The sequence below is a fragment of the Ambystoma mexicanum genome, chromosome 6q (genome assembly GCF_040938575.1).
Source record: "Ambystoma mexicanum isolate Mex_15411 chromosome 6q, UKY_AmexF1_1, whole genome shotgun sequence".
In the NCBI taxonomy this organism is placed as follows: Eukaryota; Metazoa; Chordata; class Amphibia; order Caudata; family Ambystomatidae; genus Ambystoma; species Ambystoma mexicanum.
In genome coordinates, this window is record NC_090937.1 from 1,376,588,003 (window position 1) to 1,376,612,532 (window position 24,530).

At 42.1% G+C, this 24,530-nt stretch overlaps 1 protein-coding gene across 1 annotated transcript in view; it reads right to left on the minus strand.

Annotated features, from left to right (window-relative positions):
• Positions 1–2,530: 2,530 nt before the first annotated feature.
• Positions 2,531–24,530, minus strand: part of ABLIM2 (actin binding LIM protein family member 2) — a 1,607,463-nt gene continuing 1,585,463 nt past the window's right edge. The window contains exon 20 of the mRNA XM_069632024.1: positions 2,531–14,281. Within this exon, the coding sequence (XP_069488125.1) occupies positions 14,168–14,281 (114 nt within the window). The 3' untranslated portion in view covers positions 2,531–14,167. The remainder of the gene's footprint in view (positions 14,282–24,530) is intronic.

A 24,530-nucleotide genomic window follows, 5' to 3' on the forward strand; every position in this document is an offset into this window, starting at 1 on the left:
ATACAGGCCCAAGTGCTTTGAATGTGGTGGCAATGAAGTGAGAAATATGCTGAAAATGCTTTTAATTCCCATTAGGAGGTTCAGGGTGAGTGAGAGATACTTGGGATGAGCTCAGGCTCACTTTAGCAATGCTCTATGAGTTATTACCAGGTTGCAAACGGATTTTAACAAAAGAAAGAATGGAGCTGCTATCTTGACAAGTGGAGAAATTGAGCCAAAATCGCAAATCGCGGTAAAATTCGTAAGTGCGTGAATCGTGATTACGGCAAAAGTTCCAGAGATATGAACGATTTTGTAAGGGTCGTTTTTCGGATTTAAAGTAACTCAAATTGACAAGTGACAGCTATGCAGCTGCAGAATTGACAAGTGACAGTGGTGCAGCTTTACAAAATGACAAGTGACAACTTCTAGGAGGCAGTTCTGGTTAGATTAAAATAGTTTGGATTAGATTATTTTAAACTAAGAGTTTATTTCTGTCACAATCTGACCTAAGTACTCACAATATATTTTGGAAGGACTGGACCCCGTCACGGATCTGATCAATCAGGCTAGCGGCACTTCACAGCGATCTGGTCTCTGGGTCTGCGGTTCTGCACAGTCTGGTCTGGTCTGGCACTGGTCTTCTGGATGTTGTGTGGTCCGGCAAAACGCTCCGCAGCAACTGGATTTGAATGTCTCTACCTGTCCCAGCAGTCTCTTTTTATGTGTTTTGAAAATAGGTGTGTGCGTTGGTCATAACTAAACCTGCCCCTCTCACTTATCATTGGCCAATTCCTCCTCTCTCCCTTGATTGTGGGAAGGAAATGTGAGTCAGAGTGATGCTGTAGGTTTTATGGTCAGAGGAACCTCCCCTGGTCAGTTTGCCCACAAATCTATATTTGATTCAAATACATCCTTCCCAGATATACAATTTGTTGAAATTACATGTGCACATTATATATCCCTTATGGTCCATGCTTGTCCGCCTCTGATCTTCCTGGGGGCTTGCATTAAAAAATGACAACATTTTGCGCTTTTTAACTGGTTTTGCAATATCGGACATTTACCCAAAATTACACACATGTGCGCAAGGAGTATGGACATTAATTGATGAAGTGTCAGATTTTTAACATGCAGACATTTGGAGTGAGACCCTATTTTCCGCTAGCAACCCCCCAGAATACACCACAGGGTCCTAACGCATCTCAAAATGTTCACAGAAAAATCACACAAATAATGATATTACTTATGTAATTCTGACAAGTCCGCACTTTGAGTTATCTATCTTTTTAAAATTATGCCCTGGTCAAAAAGGGGTGTGGCTTCCCACATCATAGGGTGAAATAACTGGTTTATCCACTTCCCCCAAGCTCAGCTGCTAGCAGAGGGACTGCCCCTCCCAGTTTCCCCTAAGAGGAAGCCACTTTTAGGACGCCCCCAATATAACATTTGCCTGAGTCCAGGACAGGCCTTTGTTCAACTCCCTGTAGTCCCCAGCTGCTCCACCCCTAATCTAATCAACAGGGCCATGTGACCTCAGGATGCAGCCAGGCCTGGCAGCCAGGCCTGGGAACACAGCTGTTGATCCAGTATCAACTCCTGTCGGGGGTAGTTGTCAGGCAGAATTCAGTTTCATTAAGCCAGGTTTCAGCTAAATGTCACTTTTTGTTCCCAGTTTTCTACATTCAAATCAAACTGACAATTTTTACCTATACATTAAATAATTACTCCCTTCAAGTCATTTCAGAATATAGTTTTACATTGTATCCACCTCTTAGCAAGTCTTTCCTTGGTCTGGTTTTGTTTCATTTGTTCAGTTTTACACAAAAGTCTGGTGGTTTTAAAACGCCGGCTTTCTGATAGTGGTGAGTACTGGTAATGCAACCATTTTTGGGATTAAGAAAATGAATTCCCCACAAGAAGGTTGTATCTCTGGAGTGGTCTCGTGCCAACTGCGCAGTTCTCCTATTCTGGTGTGAATGCGGGCGGCGATAGCTCATCCCCACATCCACCCAGTCTTTTGATTTAGTTTGTTCTGGGATAGAATAATGGGCGGCGACAGCTCATCCCCACATCTACCCAGTCTATTGATTCAACATGGGTCATTACCCATGACAAAGGTCAATGAGCATCTGGGGTGAGAGGAGTGAAGATATCTGTTTTTTGATGGATGGCGTAGAAAGCGACATGGAGGGAGAACGGCAAGTAGGCATAACATTGCTACTGACCCAGCGGGTGGGATTATTCATCTATTAACTTGCTGTGACCAACAGAAACAGAAGCACTTTACATAAATTGACTAGCATTATATAAATAAATAAAACACTCCTGGATGTGCCTCATACTCCTCTAACCTAAATCTACTCCACCCTATCTTACTGCAACATCTCTTTCAGCAGTTCCAAAATCTTAGCAACCCTTCAAAAGGAAAATGTACTGTCGTCAGCATATTACGAGAGAGGCTTCTTCTACCAGTAATGCAAAGGCATTTTAGTCTATTATAGTGTGGGACTACAGGTATTTAACTTATGAAAAATACAAAGGACACATCTGATGACTGAAACTTTATTTGTGTAACACTTTTCGAACATTACAGAAAAGCTAGAAATTCACTTAAAACACATCTTAACCAGTGACCATGTTTGCATAATATGGCATTGTTACTTATGCTATGATCTATGCTTTGTTACAGATCGTAGTATCATATGTGAGAGCCAAATGTTACACTGACTTACTGAGTGAAGCTAGAGCTGTAGGATGTTGTTACAAATCAGTCTCAATTTCTAACATCAGATCTTTTCAATGACATTGTGTTTAGGTGCATGAACCTTTGCCCAGGTAAAGGACTGATCAGAACAGTGAAGTGTTATTGTACTTTACCATGAGCTGCTCCCACATGGGTGTTATCACAGCAGCCCTACCATAAGCAATACAACCACACAATACCACAGTACACGTGGTTCCTGCCAGGCTTGTCTGTACTCTAAGCTTCTGATTATTGAAGGCTGCAACGTTGTGGAAGCCAACATTGCTTGATACTGCTTAGTTAGCCCCATCAAGCACAACTTAATTCAACAAACATTACTGCCATAGCAATTAAAATGAGTGCACAGATGACCCTGGATCGGTGATGGGGCGGGCTAGCATAGCCCATAGTATTTAACAATGGTATTTTCAAATCTCGCCAGGAAATGTTAGCACTTCGGGACAATGGTGAACAAATAACAAGTTACTCACAGTAGTGACTGAAGTACTCCCAGTCCATAGTTCCCTTCCCTTCATACTGTATGGGCGTACCGGTATTGGGACGAGACCGGATCCATTTTGCTTCGCGAAAAATGCTATTCCCCTTTATATTTAGAGTGCACGTAGGCACAGCCATGGGTGTAACCACACCACGCTAGCCCCGCCCTCCAGCGCCTCACTTCAGTCCCCTTTGTAACATTGCACCGAGAAAGATTAGTCTGCTAGACGGTGGTGGGTCGTATGAGGAAAGGGGACAATGAACTAGGAGTACTTTAGTCACTACTGTGAGTAACTTTGTACTACTCCTCGTCCCGTCCCCTTTCCTCCATACTGTATGGGTGATTCCAATGTACCATTTCTCAGCGTGGAGGGCCAACATTTTATAATTTATTGGAGGACAGGTATTTAGTACTGCCTAGTCGAACACTGCATCTGACCTCGCACTAGTGTCAAGGCAGTAATGTTTACAGAAGGCCAAAGGTGATGCCAGTAGTTGTTTATTCTGTAATTTGTCAGTAGTTGTTTACACTTTAGCTTGTAATATTCAGAAATAACCCCTAGCATCCTATCTGGCTATGGAGGCTTTGGAAGCTTGTGAGCCTGGAGAGGCGCTCCAAAAGTGACATACAAGGCTTCTGACTTTCTGAAGTCTTTGGTCCTGTCCAAATAAAAGTGTAATTATCTGTGCACATCTAGACAATGCAAAACCCTGTCAGCCTCAGATATGGGATTTGGAAAGAAAGTAGAAAGTACTATCTCCTTGTTGAGGTGGAATGCCAAGACAATCTTAGGCAAAAAACCCAGATGAGTTTTCAGAACCACCTTGTCCTTATGGAATACAGTGTATGGCTCCTTTCCAGCGACCGCCTGAATTTCAATAACTCTGCGAGCAGACATCAAGACTAACAAAATTGTAGTTTTCCATGTGACTAGTTTAATGTCAGTGGATTCCAGTGGTTCAAAAGGTTTATGCACCTGAAACGCCAGAATTATATTCAATCTCACACTAGATGAGGACGAGAGATAGGTGGATACATCTGTGTTAGTCCCTGTAAATGTCTTGTGACCACAGGATTAGCTGATGATAGAAGTAGTTTGTCTGAATTTCTACATGTACTAATGACCGCTAAACAGGTTCGACAAGTATCTCACTGTACCCCTGACTGGGTGAGATCTTTCAAAAAGGAGAGGACATCATCCAGAGAATACTCCAATGGGTCGACATTGTTGTCCTTAGCCGAGAAGCAGAACTGTGACCATTTATTTCTATACTGGGACCTGGTTGATTCATTTTGAGCTTGTTGAAATATCTGTGAAAGTCCAAGTAGTGACCCAGGGTTAACTCATCAGGAAACTGGCCCTGAGGACTAACTTCTCTGGGGCCGGGTGAATCACTGATCCTCCTTGTTATGTTAAGAGGTGAAGTTGCTTTGCTGCAACTGCATGGAACTTCTCTGAGTTAGATGTAGGAGATCTCAATACCACACTCCGATGGGCCAATGTGGGGCTATTAATATCATTGTGCAGTTTGATGATTCCTTGAGTTTGCGAATGACCCACTGAATGAAGAGGACTGGGGAAACTGCATGAGACTAAAGCACATCCCATGGGATCTGGAAAGCATCTCTGAGAAATGTCTTGCCCTGACATGTGTAACAGGCATGTATAGAGGGCATTTGGTGTTCTCCTTTGTTGATAAAAGGCCCACATTTGGATGTCCCCAAGAACTGAACATTTTGCTGAGAGCAATCTGGTTCCGTTAACATTCATATGAGGTGATTGCCAGTCTGCTGAGTCTGTCCGTTATCGTGTTTTCCTCACCTGGTAGGTGAAGATTATTGGCCTGAATGCCCTGACTTATAGCCCAATTCCAGATCTCCACTGCTAGTCTGCATAGAGCTGGAGACCTTGTTCCTCCCTGCTTGTTGTCATAGTACATTGCAGTGGAACTGTCTGTTCTGATGAGGACAGTTCTGTTTTTTATGATAGGCTGCAACGATTTGGGAGCTAGAGCAATAGCCAATAGATTCAGATAGATTGTGTGGAAATCCTTCTCCAATGGATCAATTTTCTGTTAATAGTCAGCACGCCCAAAGTGACACACCACCCTTCCATCCATGAAGGAATCTGTAGTAATCATCACTGTAGGGGGGGGGCTTGATGAAAGGGAGCCCCTGCTATAACATTGGACACTTGTTTGCAGCATATGATGTCTTGTTCTAGAGAGGAAGGGATAGAAGTCCTGTCTGCTTGATTCCTTGTTTCCTGATCCCAAGAAATTGATACATGTGGATCACTTTCATTTTGAGTCTGGCCAGAGGTACTGCAAGGACACAAGATGCTAGGAGCCCTAATAAGTGCTGGTACTACCACGCCGATGTTAGAGTCTCTCATGAGAAAGTGATTGACCGCTGAGACAATATCTCTGAATATTTCTTGAGTAAGAAACATCCTCTCCGATAATGTATATCACCTTAAGCCCAGAAACACTAGGTTCTGGGATGGTAGCAACTCGGACTTCTTGCGGTTGATTGAAAAGCCCAGGTCGAAGAGTACTTGCATAAGTCTGTGACAGGAGACCATTGCATTCTCTGGTGAACTGGCTTGAATCAGCCAGCGTCTAAGTACGGATATATGTGGTATCCTTCCATCTTGAGAATTGCCGCTATGGCGTTCATTATTTTCATGAAAATGTGCACTGAGTTCAGGCCAAATGGAATCCCTTTGCAATGAAAGTGCTGACCCATCACTATAAAGCATAGCATTTGCCTGCGGTTGGCAAAAAGGCACATGCAGGTAGGCGTCCTTCAGATCCAGGGAGCACATCCACTCTCCCATGCAGAGAGCCTCCACTATGTGCACTGGCATCACCATCTTGAACTTTTCTAAGGGGAGGGAAAGATTGAGTTATGATAGATCAGGGGCTCCTCGCAGGCCCGCCTGGTTCTTCTTGTGAATTGTAAAGATTCGTTAGTAGAAGCCTAGCCCCTCCTCTGCTTGTGGAACGTTTTCCACTTCCTGCTCTTGAGCCAGCTTTATTATCTCCCTGAGAAGAGCTGGCAAACCTATTTGCAGATGGGGAAGAGATGATGAGGGGTGACGGGTTGGAAGTGGGAGCCGAAAACCTGTGCAAGTGACTGAAATAAGCCACGGGTCCTGAAAGAGGTGATGCCAGAGCGACACATGTCAAGCTAAGCCGCCTCCAAACGGGGCATCGTGAACCCAGATGGCGGCCTCATTGTTTTTAAGGGCCTGTGAGGAGAAGGGGGACAAGAAAAATCCCTTGGTTGTTGTATGCTTTTGCTTCCTGCTCTGCATACTGAGCGAGCGGTCAGGTTGCCTGGCTCTCCGGTTCTGAAATGCCCCAAATTCACCAAATATTCTTGGTCTTTGGTCAGATCTCGGTGCTTGTCTTTTTCTTTGTTAGTTCCTCATCTGTAGAGGAGTGAAAGAGGTCGGCTTCCTGAAATGGAATGTCCAATAATTTGTCCGATACATCCACAGTAAACTTGGTGACATGCTTCCATGCCGATCATCTCATGTCTGTGCTCACGCACATGGCCCGGATGGCTGTATTAATGTGAGACACTGAAGCCTCCAGCATGCCTTAACAATCAGGTTAGGTTCGCCTAAGCCTGCTTTAAAGGCCAGCAGACGCTGGATAGGAAGATCAGAAAGAAAATCCCTGATCTCCCTTCACAGCATTTGATTAGCCGCAGTCAGTAATGTGTCCACATTAGCTTGCCTGCGGTGTAAACCCACATTGAGGTACAGCTTTTTGCCAAAAGATTCCAGTAGTTTGTCGTCTCTGGATAAGCAGGAAGAAGATGATGCTGCTGACGAAACCAATCTTTGTGAGGGCTTTGAATATAAGGAGTCTGCAGCTACCATCGAAGAAACGGTGTTGGGTATAAGAAGCCAACAGCACAGATTCACATTCCAATTGTCTGAACCTGGCATCAAAGCATTTATTTGACGAAGAAGTTGAGTGAGGCTTAAGGCACCTCTTTTTAGCAACTGGCAGCACATCCTTTTGTAATGGTGTGCCTGAGCGGTTAATTGTTCTCAGAGATAGAATTTCAGGCAATTTTCTTGCTTCCAGCTGTTCCTGATGTGGTGCCAGTACTCCAAGGAATTCAGCCAGTTCTTTCATGCGGTCGTGAAAGGCCTTAGCAGAAGATGGCGTATCCTCCTCGTCAGTGTCTCTGTGTGGAGACTTTGCCTCTTGGGTACCCTCTGCTGAAGCCACATTCTGGAGTGTGGACTCAAGTGGCTGGGTTTGTGCTGGCGAGGGTGGAACATTCACCTATACAGGAGGTTGTGGTTTAGGAGGAGGTGGAGGAGGAGGTGGGGGATGTAAACTGAGGCTTTGGTGGAGGCCTCTGTGGTTGAACCAGAGGAACGACTTCCATAATTAGATTTTTAAGGATGCCAGTCGTTTGTTGTGACCTCATAAGCTGCATAAAACCATTGAAAAACGGTGATATATGATTTTACCGACCCAAATTACAGAGTGGTACATTTCATTGCGGCCATAAAACACTGATCCCTCTGTTTTTCACCCTTATAACGCCACTCCAACCCCATTCCAACTCATTTTAACCCCTTACGCCACCATCCCATAAATATTTCATTAATAACTTGGGTGTTTTTCGGTGTAATGTACTTTGGTGAAATGTACCACTCTGTTTTGTTTTTGGTAAAATGACTGGGTACCTTGAAAAACCATTTCTCACATGCTGCTTGGGGTGAAAATTGTGGAAGGGGTCTCTGTGACGCAGCTGCTGCTGACTTTGGTGTATAAGTGGTTGAAGGTCTTTCTGAGGCATATCTGGCATGGTAGCCACTAGGTTCAGTTACATTTCCTGAGGAAAAGGGATATGAAGTGCACCACAGCGTTTGAACTTGATGCTGTTCACTTCTTGCTCCAGAATCCCCATGGCTTGACGGCAGCATCTGTGATGAGCGTCTGCCTGGTTGAGTATCCCACTCTGAGGCGGATGAATGCACAGAATATTATGATTCATTCTCTGATTTACGCCCTGGGGTGTCTAATTGTGTGGCTGTCATATCTTACCAAGTTCTATGTGGGATAAACTGAGACTGTTTGCACGGATGCAGAGCCCAGACCTATAGGCTGTTTGTTGCCCTAAGGAGTTTTCCTGGTGTTATGAGAGACCTCAGAAGTAGTTACTGCCCTTAGGCTCTCATCTGGTAGCCTTGTCGCGTGCAGGCGCCCCCTCAGGCCTAAGCCTGGAATTAGAGCTTTTCAGCCTCCCTGTCCAAAGTCTGGTAGAAGAACCAGTTTGTCCATTGTCGCTGACAAGGTACAGTCAGGCCGAGCGCCATTGTCAGAGTCACGAGGTCCCTCCCAGTGGAAGAACTCTCTGGAAAGTAGTCTCTATGCTGTTGTGCAGTAGAAAACATTTTACTGACCTGTTTCTGTCTTGACTATTGTTTGAGATGCTCTGACGACGAACGCAAGAAGATTTCCCTCCACCTTCACAGACGGTTCTTGAGTGACCTCGGAGCAAGTGTGTCACACACCACACAAGATTCCCACCAGTGATCAGCACCCAGAAACTCTAAGCAGAGCGAATGGGGGTCTGAAGCCGGAAAGGAACCCTTGCCAGATGCGCACCTGGAAAACCCACCCGGAGCTGACATACGCGGGGAAGAGAGGCAGCAGAGCGCGAATAAAGATGAAAAAACACAGAGAAAAAATGTGCTGTGTACCAAAAAATGTGCACGCCGCCAGGCAGGTTCGATCCCGACCGAGCAGAAAAGAGTACTGATTTGAGACACCAGCAGGCAGGGCTAGCGGAGTGTGGTTACGTCCGCGGCATGCCTCTGTGCCCTCTACATTTAATGGGGAATAGCAGTTTTTTGCAAGGCAAAATTGTTCTGGTCCTATCTCCGTACCAGGGCGCGCATAGAGTATGGAGGAAAGGGGATGGGACGTGGGAGTTCATGTGCTGACGAACATAGAATGTTATCTTATGTTAGCATGTCTTATGGAATCCACCACAAACTTCCCAGGAAGGGACTCTGACTGGAAAGTGGTAAGTCTAAAATGGTGATCGGAGGCAGCAGATAGCTTGCCAAAGGAATGAGCGTTAGCCAAAGCAAGAATTTGAAATGGAGTATGGAGGATATGAAAATGAAATTCTTCAGGTTACTCCTGTAATTCTGAAATTGTTGATTTTCTTCCGCTTTCTTCAATCGTTAAATTGACTAGACCCCTACAAATTAATGTCCAAAATAATTTCCCTCACACCCACAGCTAACCGCGTTACGAAAAGTCCAACGTTGTTATCTGCGATTCCTGCTTTGTCAATGACCTGAGCGGGGGACTTGCCCAAAGTGAACTCTTGAGATTTCCCTGGAGGCCTCTGCATCAGGGGCCTCTTCTGTGTGGTAACTTACTTTATTTCCAAATGTTCTCATAGGAAAAGGGTTGGGCTTGCTGAAAATGTGTAATATGGGGCCCATTTTTAAAAATATTTCCAGGGCCTCTTTTAGTTCCCAGTCCACCCCTGAATGGCCTCAAGCCAATGGCATTTATTAGAAATGCCAGTGTTAATTCTTTACATGCATGACATGGATGAGATTCATTGCCCCCAAAAATGAGTCAATGAGTCTCTGGCTCCTCTTTTAAGGCTTTACCCAAAAATGTCTTCGTCTCACAGTAGTGAAAAGGCCGCTTTCTCTTTCTTGCTCTAGTCATGGTTGCACTTGGTAAACGCTTGAAGAATCTTTGAACGTTGGCCCAAAAACCTTTTTTGCTTAAGATGCCAGTCCTAGACCCAGATGTACCCTAATGCCCTTGAATGATCACTCGCCTTCGTTTTTTTTGGTGAATGAGACTGGCTGTTGCCTTGCCAGCCATACCCTCATTATAAGTTTGGTGGATATTTGGTCCTGGTTGCTGCCATGCTTACTGAGCGAGTGGTCAGGTTGCCTGGCCCTCTTGTCCTAAAATACTCCAAATATTCAACATAATGTAATTATGCAGTTTTGACCACAAGTAGTATTCCTAGGGATTACCACATGAGGTAAATATCTCCAGTGCCATGATCTTACAGGTGGGAAAAAAATATGACCTCTTTTTGCCATTGTCGCTAGACTCGTAAAGCGGGCCACATTCTCAAATGTACATCTTTGAACAGAGTCTCTCGAGAAAGACTGTCTGGTCCCAGACCAGGTTGGACACATCAAGGCTCACATGCCTAGCATGATCTATTTACCTTTTTTAATGGGGAAGGCTCCACCATTTTGATCAAGGAGAGAAACAGCCAGTGTGCTTTACTGGGGTTATTACTGAGCTACCCTTTTCACCATTTTGCCAGGTGGTGCTAACTGTTGTCCTCTGTATCCACTAACTGGCTCATGAGCAGACTGCACCAGAGTGGGACCACCCCACTGGTCATGCAATCAATCATGTTATTTAGGGTCCGATTCATGGGAATCTTTCTGCACTGCCGAAAAGTGACTTTGCACTGCTGAAAAGTGACTTTGCATTGTCGACACAAACTCTGATTCATCGAACTGTGCAAAGTGTATTTCTGCAGTGCACCGTCTTTTTTGAAATACAAAATAAACTTCGCACTGCATAAAATCCTCTTTGCACAGTCGGCTGTGCAAAGTCACTTTTCAGCAGTGCAAAGTCACTTTGAATCGTGAAAAAAATTACCCACATCTGCATGTGTGTCTGCTGCAAGAAGGTCATTGTCTAAATGTATGAAAAATCTAATATTTCTTCTTTCAGTAGCGAAATAAAACCTCACTTTTGCTTTACAAATGCCAGTACTGGATTTAACTCGTAATTCCTCCCACGGTGTACATACAGTCTATGCTGACTCATGTGTAATAGAAAATGCACACCTGTAACATTCTTGTAATCATCTTAAAGGCCATTCCGTGACTTCTTCTTTTCTTTTTTAATCTCCAAACTTCTTGTGGTCTGTCACTGCATCAACATTCTGATTCTCCATTTGAAATCTCTACAGGAGCAGAGGAAACCAAGTTTGGGACAGGATTTGTTAGCAGGACTTCCTGTCCTACCTATTTGATGACCTCCCTCTTTCGCTGCTTGTTCCTTAGTATGTTCTTTGGTGGAGAGTTTAGATACAGGGGCTCTTAGCTCAATGAAAAAACCACACCTGCCCCTTGGGCAATCCCAGGATGTCATTGATGGGTGATAGTGGCACATCCCAAAGACAGACCATTGGGAAAAGTACTATGTGTACATTCTTAGCTGACCAAAGCTGCTTATAAAGAAACCTACCCATGATTCCGACATACTGGCACACTCTTCGGGCATCATCACATGTTGGACGGTATCCCGGCAGTAAATCTGCAGGGATACCGCCCAACGCAAATAGCATTACCGCAACTCGCATCCCGAGTTGTGGTAAGGCTGTAAGTCCCCATTTCTTCAAGAGTCCATAGGACTCTATGGGCCTCATTAGGACCCTGGCGGAGAGGGTATTACGCCAGCGTAGTGCATGGCGTACCTCTCCGCCATACTACGAGTTCCCGTAGCGCCATGGAGGTTTTCTCCGCCTGGTTTTACCAGCCGGAGAAAACCATGGCGCTACGGGACCTCGTTGTTAATTACGCCACCGTATTTTACGGTGGCGTAATTAACTCCTTCCCCACTCCCATTATACCCTATGGGGCAAAAATGGGAATGGGGAAGGGCAGAATGGGGATTGGGGATTTACCGCTCCGCCGAGGTCGGAATGGGGCGGTAAATCCGCCAACCCCCATGGCGCTATCGGCGGCTTTCCGCCATGCTTCGCGGTGCATTTAGCACCGCGAAATCCGCCTGGGTCGTAATGAGGCCCTATGGGACACGCTGGGCGATATTACCGCCGGCGCTAATAGCACTGAGGAAAAAGCCCCGCAAATGTGCGGAAACTCACCAAATTTACCTCCAGCTCAAAGCTGAAGGTAAAGCTGGGCAACTTTCCACCCAACTCATAGTTGGGCAGAGCGGTAATGCAGCTGTAAAAGCATTATCGCTGCATTTTTACCGCTCTGCCCAACTTATGATGAGGCCCATGTGTTTTGCATAGGGATTCAGAGTCGTGAGTTGAAGTAGATATGGCAAACGTGAGACTAGTGTCCCCCCAATCCATAGGTCTATGCATTAGTTTGATAAGGTGTACAAACACATTAAACATAATAGCAACAGCTATATGAATTATACCATTAACGTAAAATAAATGCAAACTATACACTGGAGAGTATGGTTTTAGAGTTTACCCTCGGTCCTACATTCCTGCCTGTGTATACCTCAAAAAGGGAGTTATTAAGAAAAAGAACACCCTCATGTCAAGTGAATCTATTGTCTACTCCTGTGATGTGATATTTTAATACAGCTCAATGACCTTAATATGTAACTTTTTAGGTGCAGCAGGCATTGTCCATATTGGGACCGATTCATGGAATCTTTGGCACGGTTCAGTGACTTTCCGCTGCTAAAAAGTGACTTTGCACTGTTGACATAAACCTGATTCATGGAACTGTGCAAAGTTTATTTTTGCAGCGCAAAGTCCGTACAAAGGCATGTTCGCAGTGCAAAATTAACTTTGCACTGCAAAAATACACTTTGCACAATTCCATGAATAAGGGTTTATGTTGGCAGGGAAAAGTCACTTTTCAGCAGTGCAAAGTCACTTTGAACCGAGCAAAAAAATTCATGCTTCGGGGCCATTGTCTCTAAAACTGTATTCCTTTTATCACACTTAGGCACAATTACTGCAGGATTAAATGTTGCAGTAGAAACCCTTTACAAATGTTTTATAGTAATATAAGGTATTTAACCTCATGAGGGAAAAAAGGTCTTTTTTTTAAAAAAAGAAGAAACGTACTGCTCCCTTGCCTCGGTCTTCAGTCCCGTGGCTCACTGATTCACACATCATTTGCGTTGCTTCCCAGCTCTGTTGGTCAAATTCCACTTAATTTCCCCATGTTTCCCGCTTAGCGAAAGGAAAAGAAAGACATTCGTTTAGAAAACCTATTTGTTTCTGCTTTTCGCAGAAATGAAGGTCCTTCATTTTCCATATGGTCTGGCACCTGATTGTAACATACAACGGTGTCTGTTAGTGGGGAAGGTCAATTACAGAGCAGCGGATTACAGAATCCTGAAAGGAAATAAAAGAACGTAAATGGGTGCTTCCCTTCTTTTCCTCTGCAAACACCAACCACCAATGTCATGGCTATAGTTTATATTCCAACAAAATATGCAAAGAAAACGTTTAAGCACTTCGTTTTAAAGTTCTCATAATACCATCATTTAAAAGAGTACATTCACATTACATTTTTGCAGAAATAAATCTTTTGCATTATAATACAAGGTAGCATCTAACCATTCGATCAATGTGAAAAGTAAACTCTCATTGGAGCACAATGACTAGACTGATGGTGCCTTTAGCTAAGCTTTCATTCCTAAAATGAACCTCACACAGACAAATGCAATAACTAGTGGCTAACATGCTTCTCTTTGGCCTTTACCACAGACTTCTATCGACTTTCCATTCAGGAATACATTGTCTTCATTGTCTTTTGCTAACTTTAAGGATTGGCTGCCCTCATTGTATTTTAGCGGGTAGGCAGGCAGCAGCCATCTTGAATCTGCGTTGTTGGGTCCCACTCAATGTATCACAGCCATACCTAGGTGTTTGCCACATCTCTGCAATGAGCTGTAGTTGTCCACCACAATTCATTTAGGTTGTTATGAAATCAGTAGGACCAGGAGGTTCAGAAAGCGCCAGCTGCTCATGCAGCATTAGCAGCGGCTGCATCTCCTAGATTATTGTCTTTTTCTCCCCATGGCTGAAGCCAGAAAGCTGGACAATGGTGTGAGTGCAAGTGCAGAAGGATGGGTCTGCCAAGACTAGACTGCGTTCTTCAGGAGCCGGCATACTGCGTAAGGTTAGAAAAGTAGCGCCTTTTTCTTCATGTCGTTTCGCTTCCACAGTGCTAGGCGATCAAATTCTTCAATGTTCATTCCAAAGACGTCCAGGAACTCTTCAGGTGACAAGTGTCTCTGAAATAAATACAAAATGAAACATTGTAGGTCCAGTATAACAATAAAACTACAATCGATCGTCACTGTCCTCAAAATATGTCCAACAACATACTGCTTGGTGGTTGACAAAAAAATACAGTCTTTCTTTTAAGCACATAAAGAAAATTAACTCAGCAAGTCTCATTTGCATAGTATCTGCTCATTTCGATTTCCCCTCCTACGTCTAAGGTTATCCAAGGTTCAGGATTCTAATGCAGAGGAATACTACACACCTTTTGACACATGCCACGCTTTGTCAATCACACTGAGATTTTAGCTGCTGGAATACAACAGAGCTATACAAATATGTCAGACCAATTGCACCTATCAGAGGTGCTGAATCACTTGTAATTTGCATTCCGTAAGTGACCGCCCAGGAGCAAGGTATGGGGTGGAGCTAATGATGCAGTGGAAGCACTCGTGTCCTGCCTTCTGGCTCCAACAATGCTCTACACCATTTTGATATGGTCACGCTGGCAGAGCATCACCCACAGTTAGACCAATCTTTATCTGGTAGCATCCCTGTGATGATGATGGTGGGGCGTTACTTGGACTCCCAGCACCAACCAAAATTCGGTGTGTGGATGTCCTGCGTACATGGATTGCTGCTATCGAAATGTTTATTGTGCCTTTATCCATGGTGGTGCCTAATGATATACCACCAGACAGGTGTCATGACAGGATTAGAAACTGATGGGAGCTGGGAGCTATTTAGCTCCTGCTTCTACCCTAGTGGAGCCTGGTTACCTTGACACCAACAACTACCAGGAGCTACTGTTAGCTCCCCAAGCCAAATGATGTCACATAAACATAGCTATGTGACATTAACATTGTGTATTTGTGAATGATTGTAAAGAAAAATTAGAACATATCTAGAACACTTTTAAAGCCCAACAGATCATACGCAAAGGACATTTGCATTTCATTGACACTTAGATTTGTGGCACGCTATGTACTAGCTCCTGGTAACCCATAGGTAGCTCCTTCCAATTGGGTGATGCCCGATACCCAGGCGCTCGTTTTAGCTCCCGCTCACCAAATCCTAATTTTGAATCATGCGTGGTAAACATAGGTTGGATATGAAACCACTGAGTGCAAAATAGGCTCAGCACAAAAATGTGAGACTGTGTGTTATCCATCGCCATCATCGTTGTATTCCCAGTAATAGAAATATCCTCCACTAAGGAGGATATTTTCTTGCATTTTTGCACAACAGGACCCTTTGACTAAAAATGCATCTCATACCTTCTCTTGGAAGATTATGGCCATCGATGTTCATAAAGAGATTGGCGCGCATTCAAGCAAGGGCTTCACTAAGAGCTGTTATTGCTGTTGCTGGACGTGCTTTTTCCTGCTCCTTCTGGCTGCTGTCCAAGTCGTTGTGTCCAAATTGGAACCGAAAACACGGTATTGACTTTCATGCACTTTACAGCAAGAGACTTTTCTAGCAGTCTATAGCAGTGGACACCAAGACACTAAAATAGCAATATTTGCTAAATTTTATTTTTCTGCTTCATCTTATAGTGACACACGAAGTCTCCACCTCCCCCTCCCAGAAGCCCTATATCATCTGAGCGCACGCGCATGCGCGCGCGCGCGCATTCAAGCAAGGGCTTCACTAAGGGCTGTTATTGCTGTTGTGGCTGGAGGGCGTGGGGCGGAGGTCTGTTCATACTTTCCATTTGTTTCCGAGTGAAACTGGCTATTATCCCACTCATTAGCACAATTTAGCATGAAATAATTTGGAATATTCATTGAATCTTTTAATTTTCATTTTTACTCACTCTGTGCACTCAGGATTGTATTGTTGATATTTGTTCCTTGTGTCTGCTGTTCATCGACCATTTATATTTGGGCAACCATATGGTAAAACTATATACCCTTATGTCTGATATGCCACCACCAGACCAAGTGGCAATTGCGCTTTTTTCAAATAATGAAACACCTAAACGTCCAACTCGAACGAAGCCAAATAAATTAGCAGGACGTCCAAAATCAACGTCCTGTCTAGCAGATATACGCAAATTCTACCCTGATAAAATATCTATAAAAGAAAAAGTCATGTCCGAGATCATAAACAATACTCCTTTACCTCAAGCAAGTTCTTTCATTCCATCTACGGAAACGTCTTTAAATCCGCAAATTGATTTATGTACACCCTCAGACTCGTTATTAGCTGCGTTCTCAGAAACCAATCTACTGGGAGATTTCGCTTTGTCTTCTACAAACAAAGCCACAACGCTAGTCCAGTTTCATGCTGAAAATAATGATGGTCACCCAATCCTGATAACCCCAGATGTACAAATCATAAATTCTGTTTTAAAGGACTCAACAGAAACATTCATTGCAATATCGACAAAAGATCAGGCTTGTCAATCACCCTTAACCTCACCTAAACAGATAAATGAGACCCATGATTATGATCATTTATCTCAGTCACCTGTGATGTTTACTCATTCACCTAATGAGTCTTCTGCTCTTTCTATTTCTTTTACTCAGCCAACTCCGAGGCAGTCAAAACCTCACCCTCAGTTAGCAACATCGCCGGATGTTACTTCTTCTGCAAACTTAACTTTAAAAGCAATGAATACTGCTTTATTTTCTTTAGCTAAACTCTATGAAACCTTGGATTCACGTCTTGTTGATCAGAATTTTATTTTAAAAGAAATATTAGAAACCAAATGCCATACAACCCTGTCATTGAATCCAGTTACTACAATCCATCAACACTCTCGAGTATTAGAACAAGCATGAAACGCTGTATCTACAAGAGGAAGATTCTTCCGCAAAGTGTGCAGAAAATTCCAAGAATAGCAAACTGAGCGAAACAAAGAATGAAATCGAGTTAGAAACAGCGACCATTGAAAAATTGCAAACGGCAGAGACACAAAATCCACAGAAAAAAACCTTGAAGAACTCACAACGGTCAGGTTGTGTCCATGATGATCAACCTAAAGCTGAAATAATTGAATCCCTCAATTTACCATCTACTAAAGCATCTGGAGAACCTTCATTAGATCAAAATACAACAAATAAACTACCATTCAATATATTTGTTCAAAAAGGTGGACCCAAAAATGCATTGAACAATGGAACATCGCTTAAAAAATCTAAAAAACAACAAATCATGAAGGCTCAAAAAAAGAACAATACTCAACAATTCATTAAATCCATCTCAATGCCTGACAGAAGAACGAATGACAAAAGAGCTGCTATTATTAGAAAATACGCAACAATATCCAAACACAAAGCTTCCTTACTTAAATTGAGTATGGATAATACATCTAACAAACCCACACCTAATGTGGATTTAATGTATCCTCCTCTGGATAATTTGATTAATGAAGCACGAAAACAGGCTCTTATAACAACTGTACCTACACACACTGTCACATCTGGTATCCTCTCTGCTCCAAAATTCCAACAGTCGCCTCCAGATGACACTTCATTAACAACATTAGAAAAAAGAAGAGAAGAAATTCAAAAATCACTTAAAGTGTATATGTCTTAACCGTCGCAAATGATTAATCAACAGACACAAATACAGAATGATTCACGCCTGACTCAATCAAATATGAGTATTACAAAACATGTAACTTTCCAACAAAATCCTGATGCAAAAACTCCAAAAATCACGGCAACCAATATAATTAAAGAATCACAACAAGGGAATCAGATGATTAATCCCAAAATGGAAAACCGACGGAACAAACATCAAAGTACCGCGTGCTTTAGTTTAATACTGCAGAGCTGCACCAGTGATTACAGGTTATGTAATCTCAACCGAGCTGCAGTTTTGAATCTTATGAGCAACATAGATAGCTTACAAGATGTAACGACAACTGATATAGCTCAAGTAGAATTTATACATCCACATGACACATCTGTGAGGAATATTATATGGCAAGCTAGACATGAGCTTTATCAGCTGGGGTATATGCTGTTGAACACTACTGACAAAGCCATGGAGGATGCACAGAGTCCATCTAAGATTCAAAATGTAATCTCAGCAAAATCCTGGCCACCCACAGCAATGACAATCTCTTGCTCCTCGACAAATCAAAGCAGCACGCGAACAGTATCCTTCCCAAATAACCACTTGCTGGAAGATCAACAATAACAATCCGAACCCAATTCGGAAGTCCAACTAAGCATGGCCTCATGGAATACTCGTGGCAATAAACATCTAACAACTACATCGATGAGCTTATTGGCAGAATATGACATTATATTTCTTCAAGAAGTCTGGTTAACCATTGCGCCAGTTTGGGAAAACCATCAACTAGTGTTAAATCCAGCCTCAAATGTGCTCAGAGGAAGACCCATGGCAGGAATTATAACAGCTGTAAAAAGCACCAAAGATCTCACTGTCACCTTCTGGGTAGCCCCAAGTAATCACATACAGTTAACTCGACTTACCATTCACAAGAGACAGATAGCCTGCCTGAACTTATACTGGAATCATATAGCCATTCGAGATGAACAATTTTTAAGTGTGTAGAAAAATGCCTGAACATCATTGCCGCAGACCCTGATATAGATCACACCATCTTAGCAGGAGATCTTAATATGAACTGCTTAAAGAAATCAGGCAACAAGTACCAAAACCAATAAAAAGATGGAGTCACCTCATGAAGGAGAGAGGCCTCTACATGGTAAATGATTCTATAGACCATGATGCTCCTCCGAAAAATACTTGGAAGAGAGGCAAGCAAGCATCCTTGATAGATTACATCTTTGTTGATGCCAGTCTTCTTTCCTCCCTAACATCCTTTAATGTGATTGAACAACACATTAGTGATCATGACATCTTGGAAATGATCTGGAAATGGTCAATATCTCCTTTAATAATCCTACCTGAAAAGTATAACACCCAGATTGCAGTTGCATCAGCAGGTTTCAAATATAAATGGACCCCCACAAATCTGAATGAATTACTTCAAATCATCTCCTTTCCTCCAGACATTTTATGTCCCGACATCATCATCAGAGAGAGAACTTATGTTGCAGCCCTATGGATTTTTGAGCAAAGAACAAGCACAATTATGAACTCTGCTAATACAAAGAAAAATCATAAGCATACTTGGGATGATTTAGTTAAGAAAGAGAAAGCCATAATGAGAAACCATTTCGAGACTTAAAATATCTGTCATTAGACCAAAGAATTTTGCAAAAAAGAAAAATCAAAAACAGATATGCCAACTGGCTGAAACGACATAAAGCTAGCATGCAACTAAAAGATGCACAGTTAATGCTGCGAACTATAGCTTTAAAAAGCTCAGCCATGATTTAGGGCTTAATCAAGACCATCTATAACCCCCAACAATCTATTGTAAACTTAATGCAGTATCTGAGGAAGTGTGGGTCGCATATTATAGTTCATTCTATGCAGACTTTCCATGGACCAACCAACCCACCTATATACCTCCACATAACTTCACTCATTTAAAAATAGATCCTAGCGATATATTAAGGAACATAAAAAAACTCAGTATGTCTAAAGCTCCAGGGCCAGACGGTCTATCTAATGTCATGCTAAAGTCCCAGCCAGAAGCCTGGGCTAACATATTAAGAGTCATTTTCAATCAAATAATTATATCTCAACGAATACCTCAGTCGTGGCGCAAATCCATTATTCTCCCTATTTATAAAAAACATAATAGACAAGATCCCAGAAGCTATAGGCCGATAGCGCTACTTGATGTGCCTGGAAAACTGTTTGCCCGACTAATCCTGGCCGAATTTGTTGAGTGGTCAAATAAATCCAATATTAACGATCCATACCAAACAGGTTTTATTGCTGGCCTAGGAACATCTGTTAATTTACATATTCTGCATGCCATCAAACACAAAGAGTGGCAATTAAAACAACCAATATTCATGGCCTTTATTGATCTAGAAACGGCACTTGACTCAATTTGCAGAAACCTTCTCTTTGACAAACTGCAGAAAAGCAATTGCCCTGTTCATCTTCAGCATTGGATACGAGAATTTCACACTGACACCTCAATCCAGATAAGACTCTCTATGGATGGAAAACTTTCCAAATGCATACACACATATAGAGGATTGAAGCAAGGCTGTCTGTTGGCTTCCTCTCTGTTTAACTTTTACATATCTGATATAATGAACCATTTCATGAACATAACATCTGATTCCCCTCGATTGCTAAATTATACGATACCTTATCTATTCTATGCTGATGACCTCGTACTTTTAGCAAAAACAGCAAGAGGACTTCAAATGTTATTGGATCAATTACACGATTATGTTACCAAGAATAAACTGACTATAAATTTGGAGAAATCTAAAATTATGATTGTGTCTACTAACAACGCAAAGCGAAGAATTCGGCAATTGTGGTACATGCAGAAGAAACCTCTGGAGATTGTATCAGAGTATAAGTATTTGGGCCTAAATGTAAACAACGTTATTTCTGATGCTCCGTACTATAATGAAATTGGGACCAAAATGAACACAGCCACATCACAGGCAAGAATACTAAACCACAAATATGGCAAATTTTCCATGAAGCCAGCTTTGATCTTTTATTGCCAGAAAACCATACCGACGGTGTTATATGGCTCTGATACAAGAGCATGGCGTGATTCTTCATTCTGGACAATCATAGAAGGCTCGTTCTGGAAAAAGCTATTGCGTTTACCCAAATCTGTACCAATGTGTTTGATACGATATGAATTGGGACTAACGTCCTTGTATGCTATGTACATGTGGAAGATCTGCAGTCTCTATCGGAAATGCATTATAGCTTCAAAAGAAGGCACACTACTCAACATTTTGTCTAAGTACAAGGAAGAAACCACTCACAAGAACATGAAAGAATGGCAATTAGAAACTAAAAAGTATCTACTTGAATCAAATGTCACTGAGGAGTTGCTGATTAATAATCCTGAAAAAGCTAAGGAAAAAATAATGCTTTCAGATTGGATTCAAACAAGATCTCAATGTCTTGCAACTAACCACTCAAAAGTTTTTTGCACTTTAATTAAAAAAGTCAGAACACCAGAATCGTACTTATTGCAATTTCCAAATGCGAGATTTCGAGATCTTTTCATCAGATTTAGATTGGATGTTTGGCATACAAGGGCAACTCTGGCTAAATGGAAATTAATTCCACCATTGCAAAACATCTGTCGCTTTTGTAAAAATCCAAGTGAAACAGAGACATTACCTCATTTAGTAACAAGTTGTCCTATGCTGCTAAATCATCGCATAAAACACTTTAAACATCACTTTGAGGGTTTGCTTATTACAACTGCTGAACAGTTATGGCTTACCTTGTATAACACGTCTCTTAATAAAAATAGAATTGCAATTGTAAATTACTTAATAGCACTTGATTTAGAGACATATAGTACAGAAGATTCAAAGAATGTGTGAAACAATGTCAACAATGTTGACGAATTGTTTGGTAAAAATATGTTGGCCACGTTGTCATTCCACTGGCCTTGTGAAAATTGAGTATAGTTCAGCATGTCAATTGTTTTTGCTTTTCCTTTGTTGTATTTATTTTTTTATTTTCTAACTATTTAAATAGTGATCATGGTGATGTTTTTCTAAATCTTAGGTGATGTGTATTTTTATTTCTATATATCATGCCTATGCGTGATACATGAATTGTTCTATTTTTAATGCTATTGTATGAAATTCTGATATATTTTTGTATTTTATAAATTAGAAATATTGAAAAGTTGTATTCCAACTATATCAATAAAAATAAAATAAAAAAAAAGATTGCACTCCCATCCCCTGATACTCAGTGTCATAATTTCTGGAATGAGTGGTACACATCTAAAGGCAATTATATGTACATCCTGCACAAACCCTATAGTCCTATTTAATTCCTCAGACAATATTTAAACTGGCTGAATTATTAAGATATTTTAATTCACCAGGATTCAAGATGATTCCCAAGTTTCCAAGTAATGTCAAGTGTCCATCAACGTTCTGTACTGCAGCTTATCAACTACATGTGGACATTTACAGATGAAGGACCTTGCAGCATTAGTCAAACTAAATGTCATTGCAATGGGACAGAAGAACACTAATAGAGAAGGATACACATCAAATGGCATCTGCTTAAAGAAGTGTAAGAATGAGCCTGGACACTCGTTCTTCTTATAGCTTCTTGTGTATTAAGAAGATATGTTAGAACAGACCCCCAGCATATCCAACCTCCAAGGCTGGCAGCAACGACTAATACTTATAATCCCTTTCAAAGCTACACATACTCCCATTCCATTGAGCTCATTATTCACCACCCAAGATGACATCATTGACATGATATGTACTATCTGCACACAGCTCAGCGTAACTATATTACAAGAAGCAAATTCCAAACACACAAAATGAGTCACATAGCAAACCCGTTACAGGAACACATCGGTTTCAATCTAAGACATACTTGAGAAAGAGCAATCTCTGAAAGATGGGTGTAACATCATTGGAATCACAAGGCTCCTTTGAAGATTTAAGCAGGGGTGTTCAACCTTTGGCTCTCCAGATGTTTTAGACTACAACTCCCATCAGCCATAGTCAGCATAGCCAATAGTGAGGGATCATGAGAGTGGTAGTGGAAAACATACAGAATACCACAGGTTGCAGACTGGTGCATATTTAAGTACCACACACATGTCCCAGAACCCAGCAAGGCTCTGTAGACCATAATGGGCAGCTCAATACTACTCAGAAAGCAACCAGATGCCAGTTTAGATCATGCAAGAAGGCCCATAATATGCACAAATCACAAAACATGTATCACTATTTGAGCATTCGCTTTCTACATCAGAAATCATGAAACATGAAACATTGGTCAGTATTTGAGCATCAGCTTTCTACATTAGATGGAGTTTCCTCGTAAGACGCTGGGGGATATTTACATTGCGAACATATGTGTCTTGAGGCCCGCAACACAAAATCATATTTTCATTTTGTATTTCTTTTTGTTCTAACACGCTACAAGCAATCGGTGTTGCTACTGAGCATCCGACCTACATGATGGGGGAGGTGGAGGTGTATAAGCGATGGAAAGAAAAGCAATGGAGAAGAATTAAACAGTCCAGGGAAAGGGCATTTTCTCTAGATCATGTTGTGTAGAATGCCAGCAATCGAGAAATACTTAACTAAGAATGTTACAGCTCAAAGGCGTAATGCAGATCTGAAGATGACATGGGTGTGCATAAAACCTCTGATTATCATGAGACAACCCATGCTCCCATATGAAGACTGCAGTCACGTTGAATGCTGGCATTGCTAAACTGTTTTGCAATCCCTGACCTACCCTCAACTATCTCTCAGCACCCTTGACCACTATTTTCAGCTTATCTGGTTCAACTTGTCGCTGTTTTGCATACATTAAAATGGACTCTTCACCATGCAAGGGCCGTCTGGCCGTCTCAGTACTGCCATGCTTCCACACAAGAACATCTATACACCAGATAACCTAACCAAGGAAGAAAGAGCAGCGTTCCTATCTCTTCAAACGAATGATCAACTTGACATTACGTCTGCAGACAAAAGAGGAGGCATAGTCCTTCTAGATAAAATTCAATATGAACAAATGATTAACAACCTTTTTTCTAATCACTCTCTCTTGGAGCCACTACACAGGTATCCTACTCTGGAAAAGTGTGACTTACCTCCAAGCCAAGAGATGCGCTGTGAGGACATCCAAAAAGGATTTCTGACAGAGGGAGGCTAGAATTCTTACACCTGTGAAGTTAGGACCCCACAGTTCTATGCATTACTTAAGATCCACAAAAATGGCACCAACCCACCTGGAAGACCGATAGCCTTCTATGTGGCTACATAGCCTCTCTATGTGGCTACATTTTGGCACCTATCGGCCAATATATTGATTTCATTCTTAAACCACTCACATACCAGACTCATCGCTTTCCTCAAAGCCACCAGCGAAGCAATTCAATTGATTGAGTGATGGCTTGCTGATCTCATAAGAGCAGAGGAGCAAAACAAGCGACACTGAAAACACTGATGCCAATGCCTTTTTACAACATTAACTCCATAAAACCTCATCTCTAACATCACGCCACGTGCACATAGGACCTTAAAATAACACAATGTGCACAGGTAAGTAGGAGGTTTCACCAGAGGTTCATATAAATGCCTTATTGTCTGAAGCCAAGACATGCTGCTATACGGAAGAATATCTGTGCAGGGTGGGGCCAAGAACACAGTGTAATACATT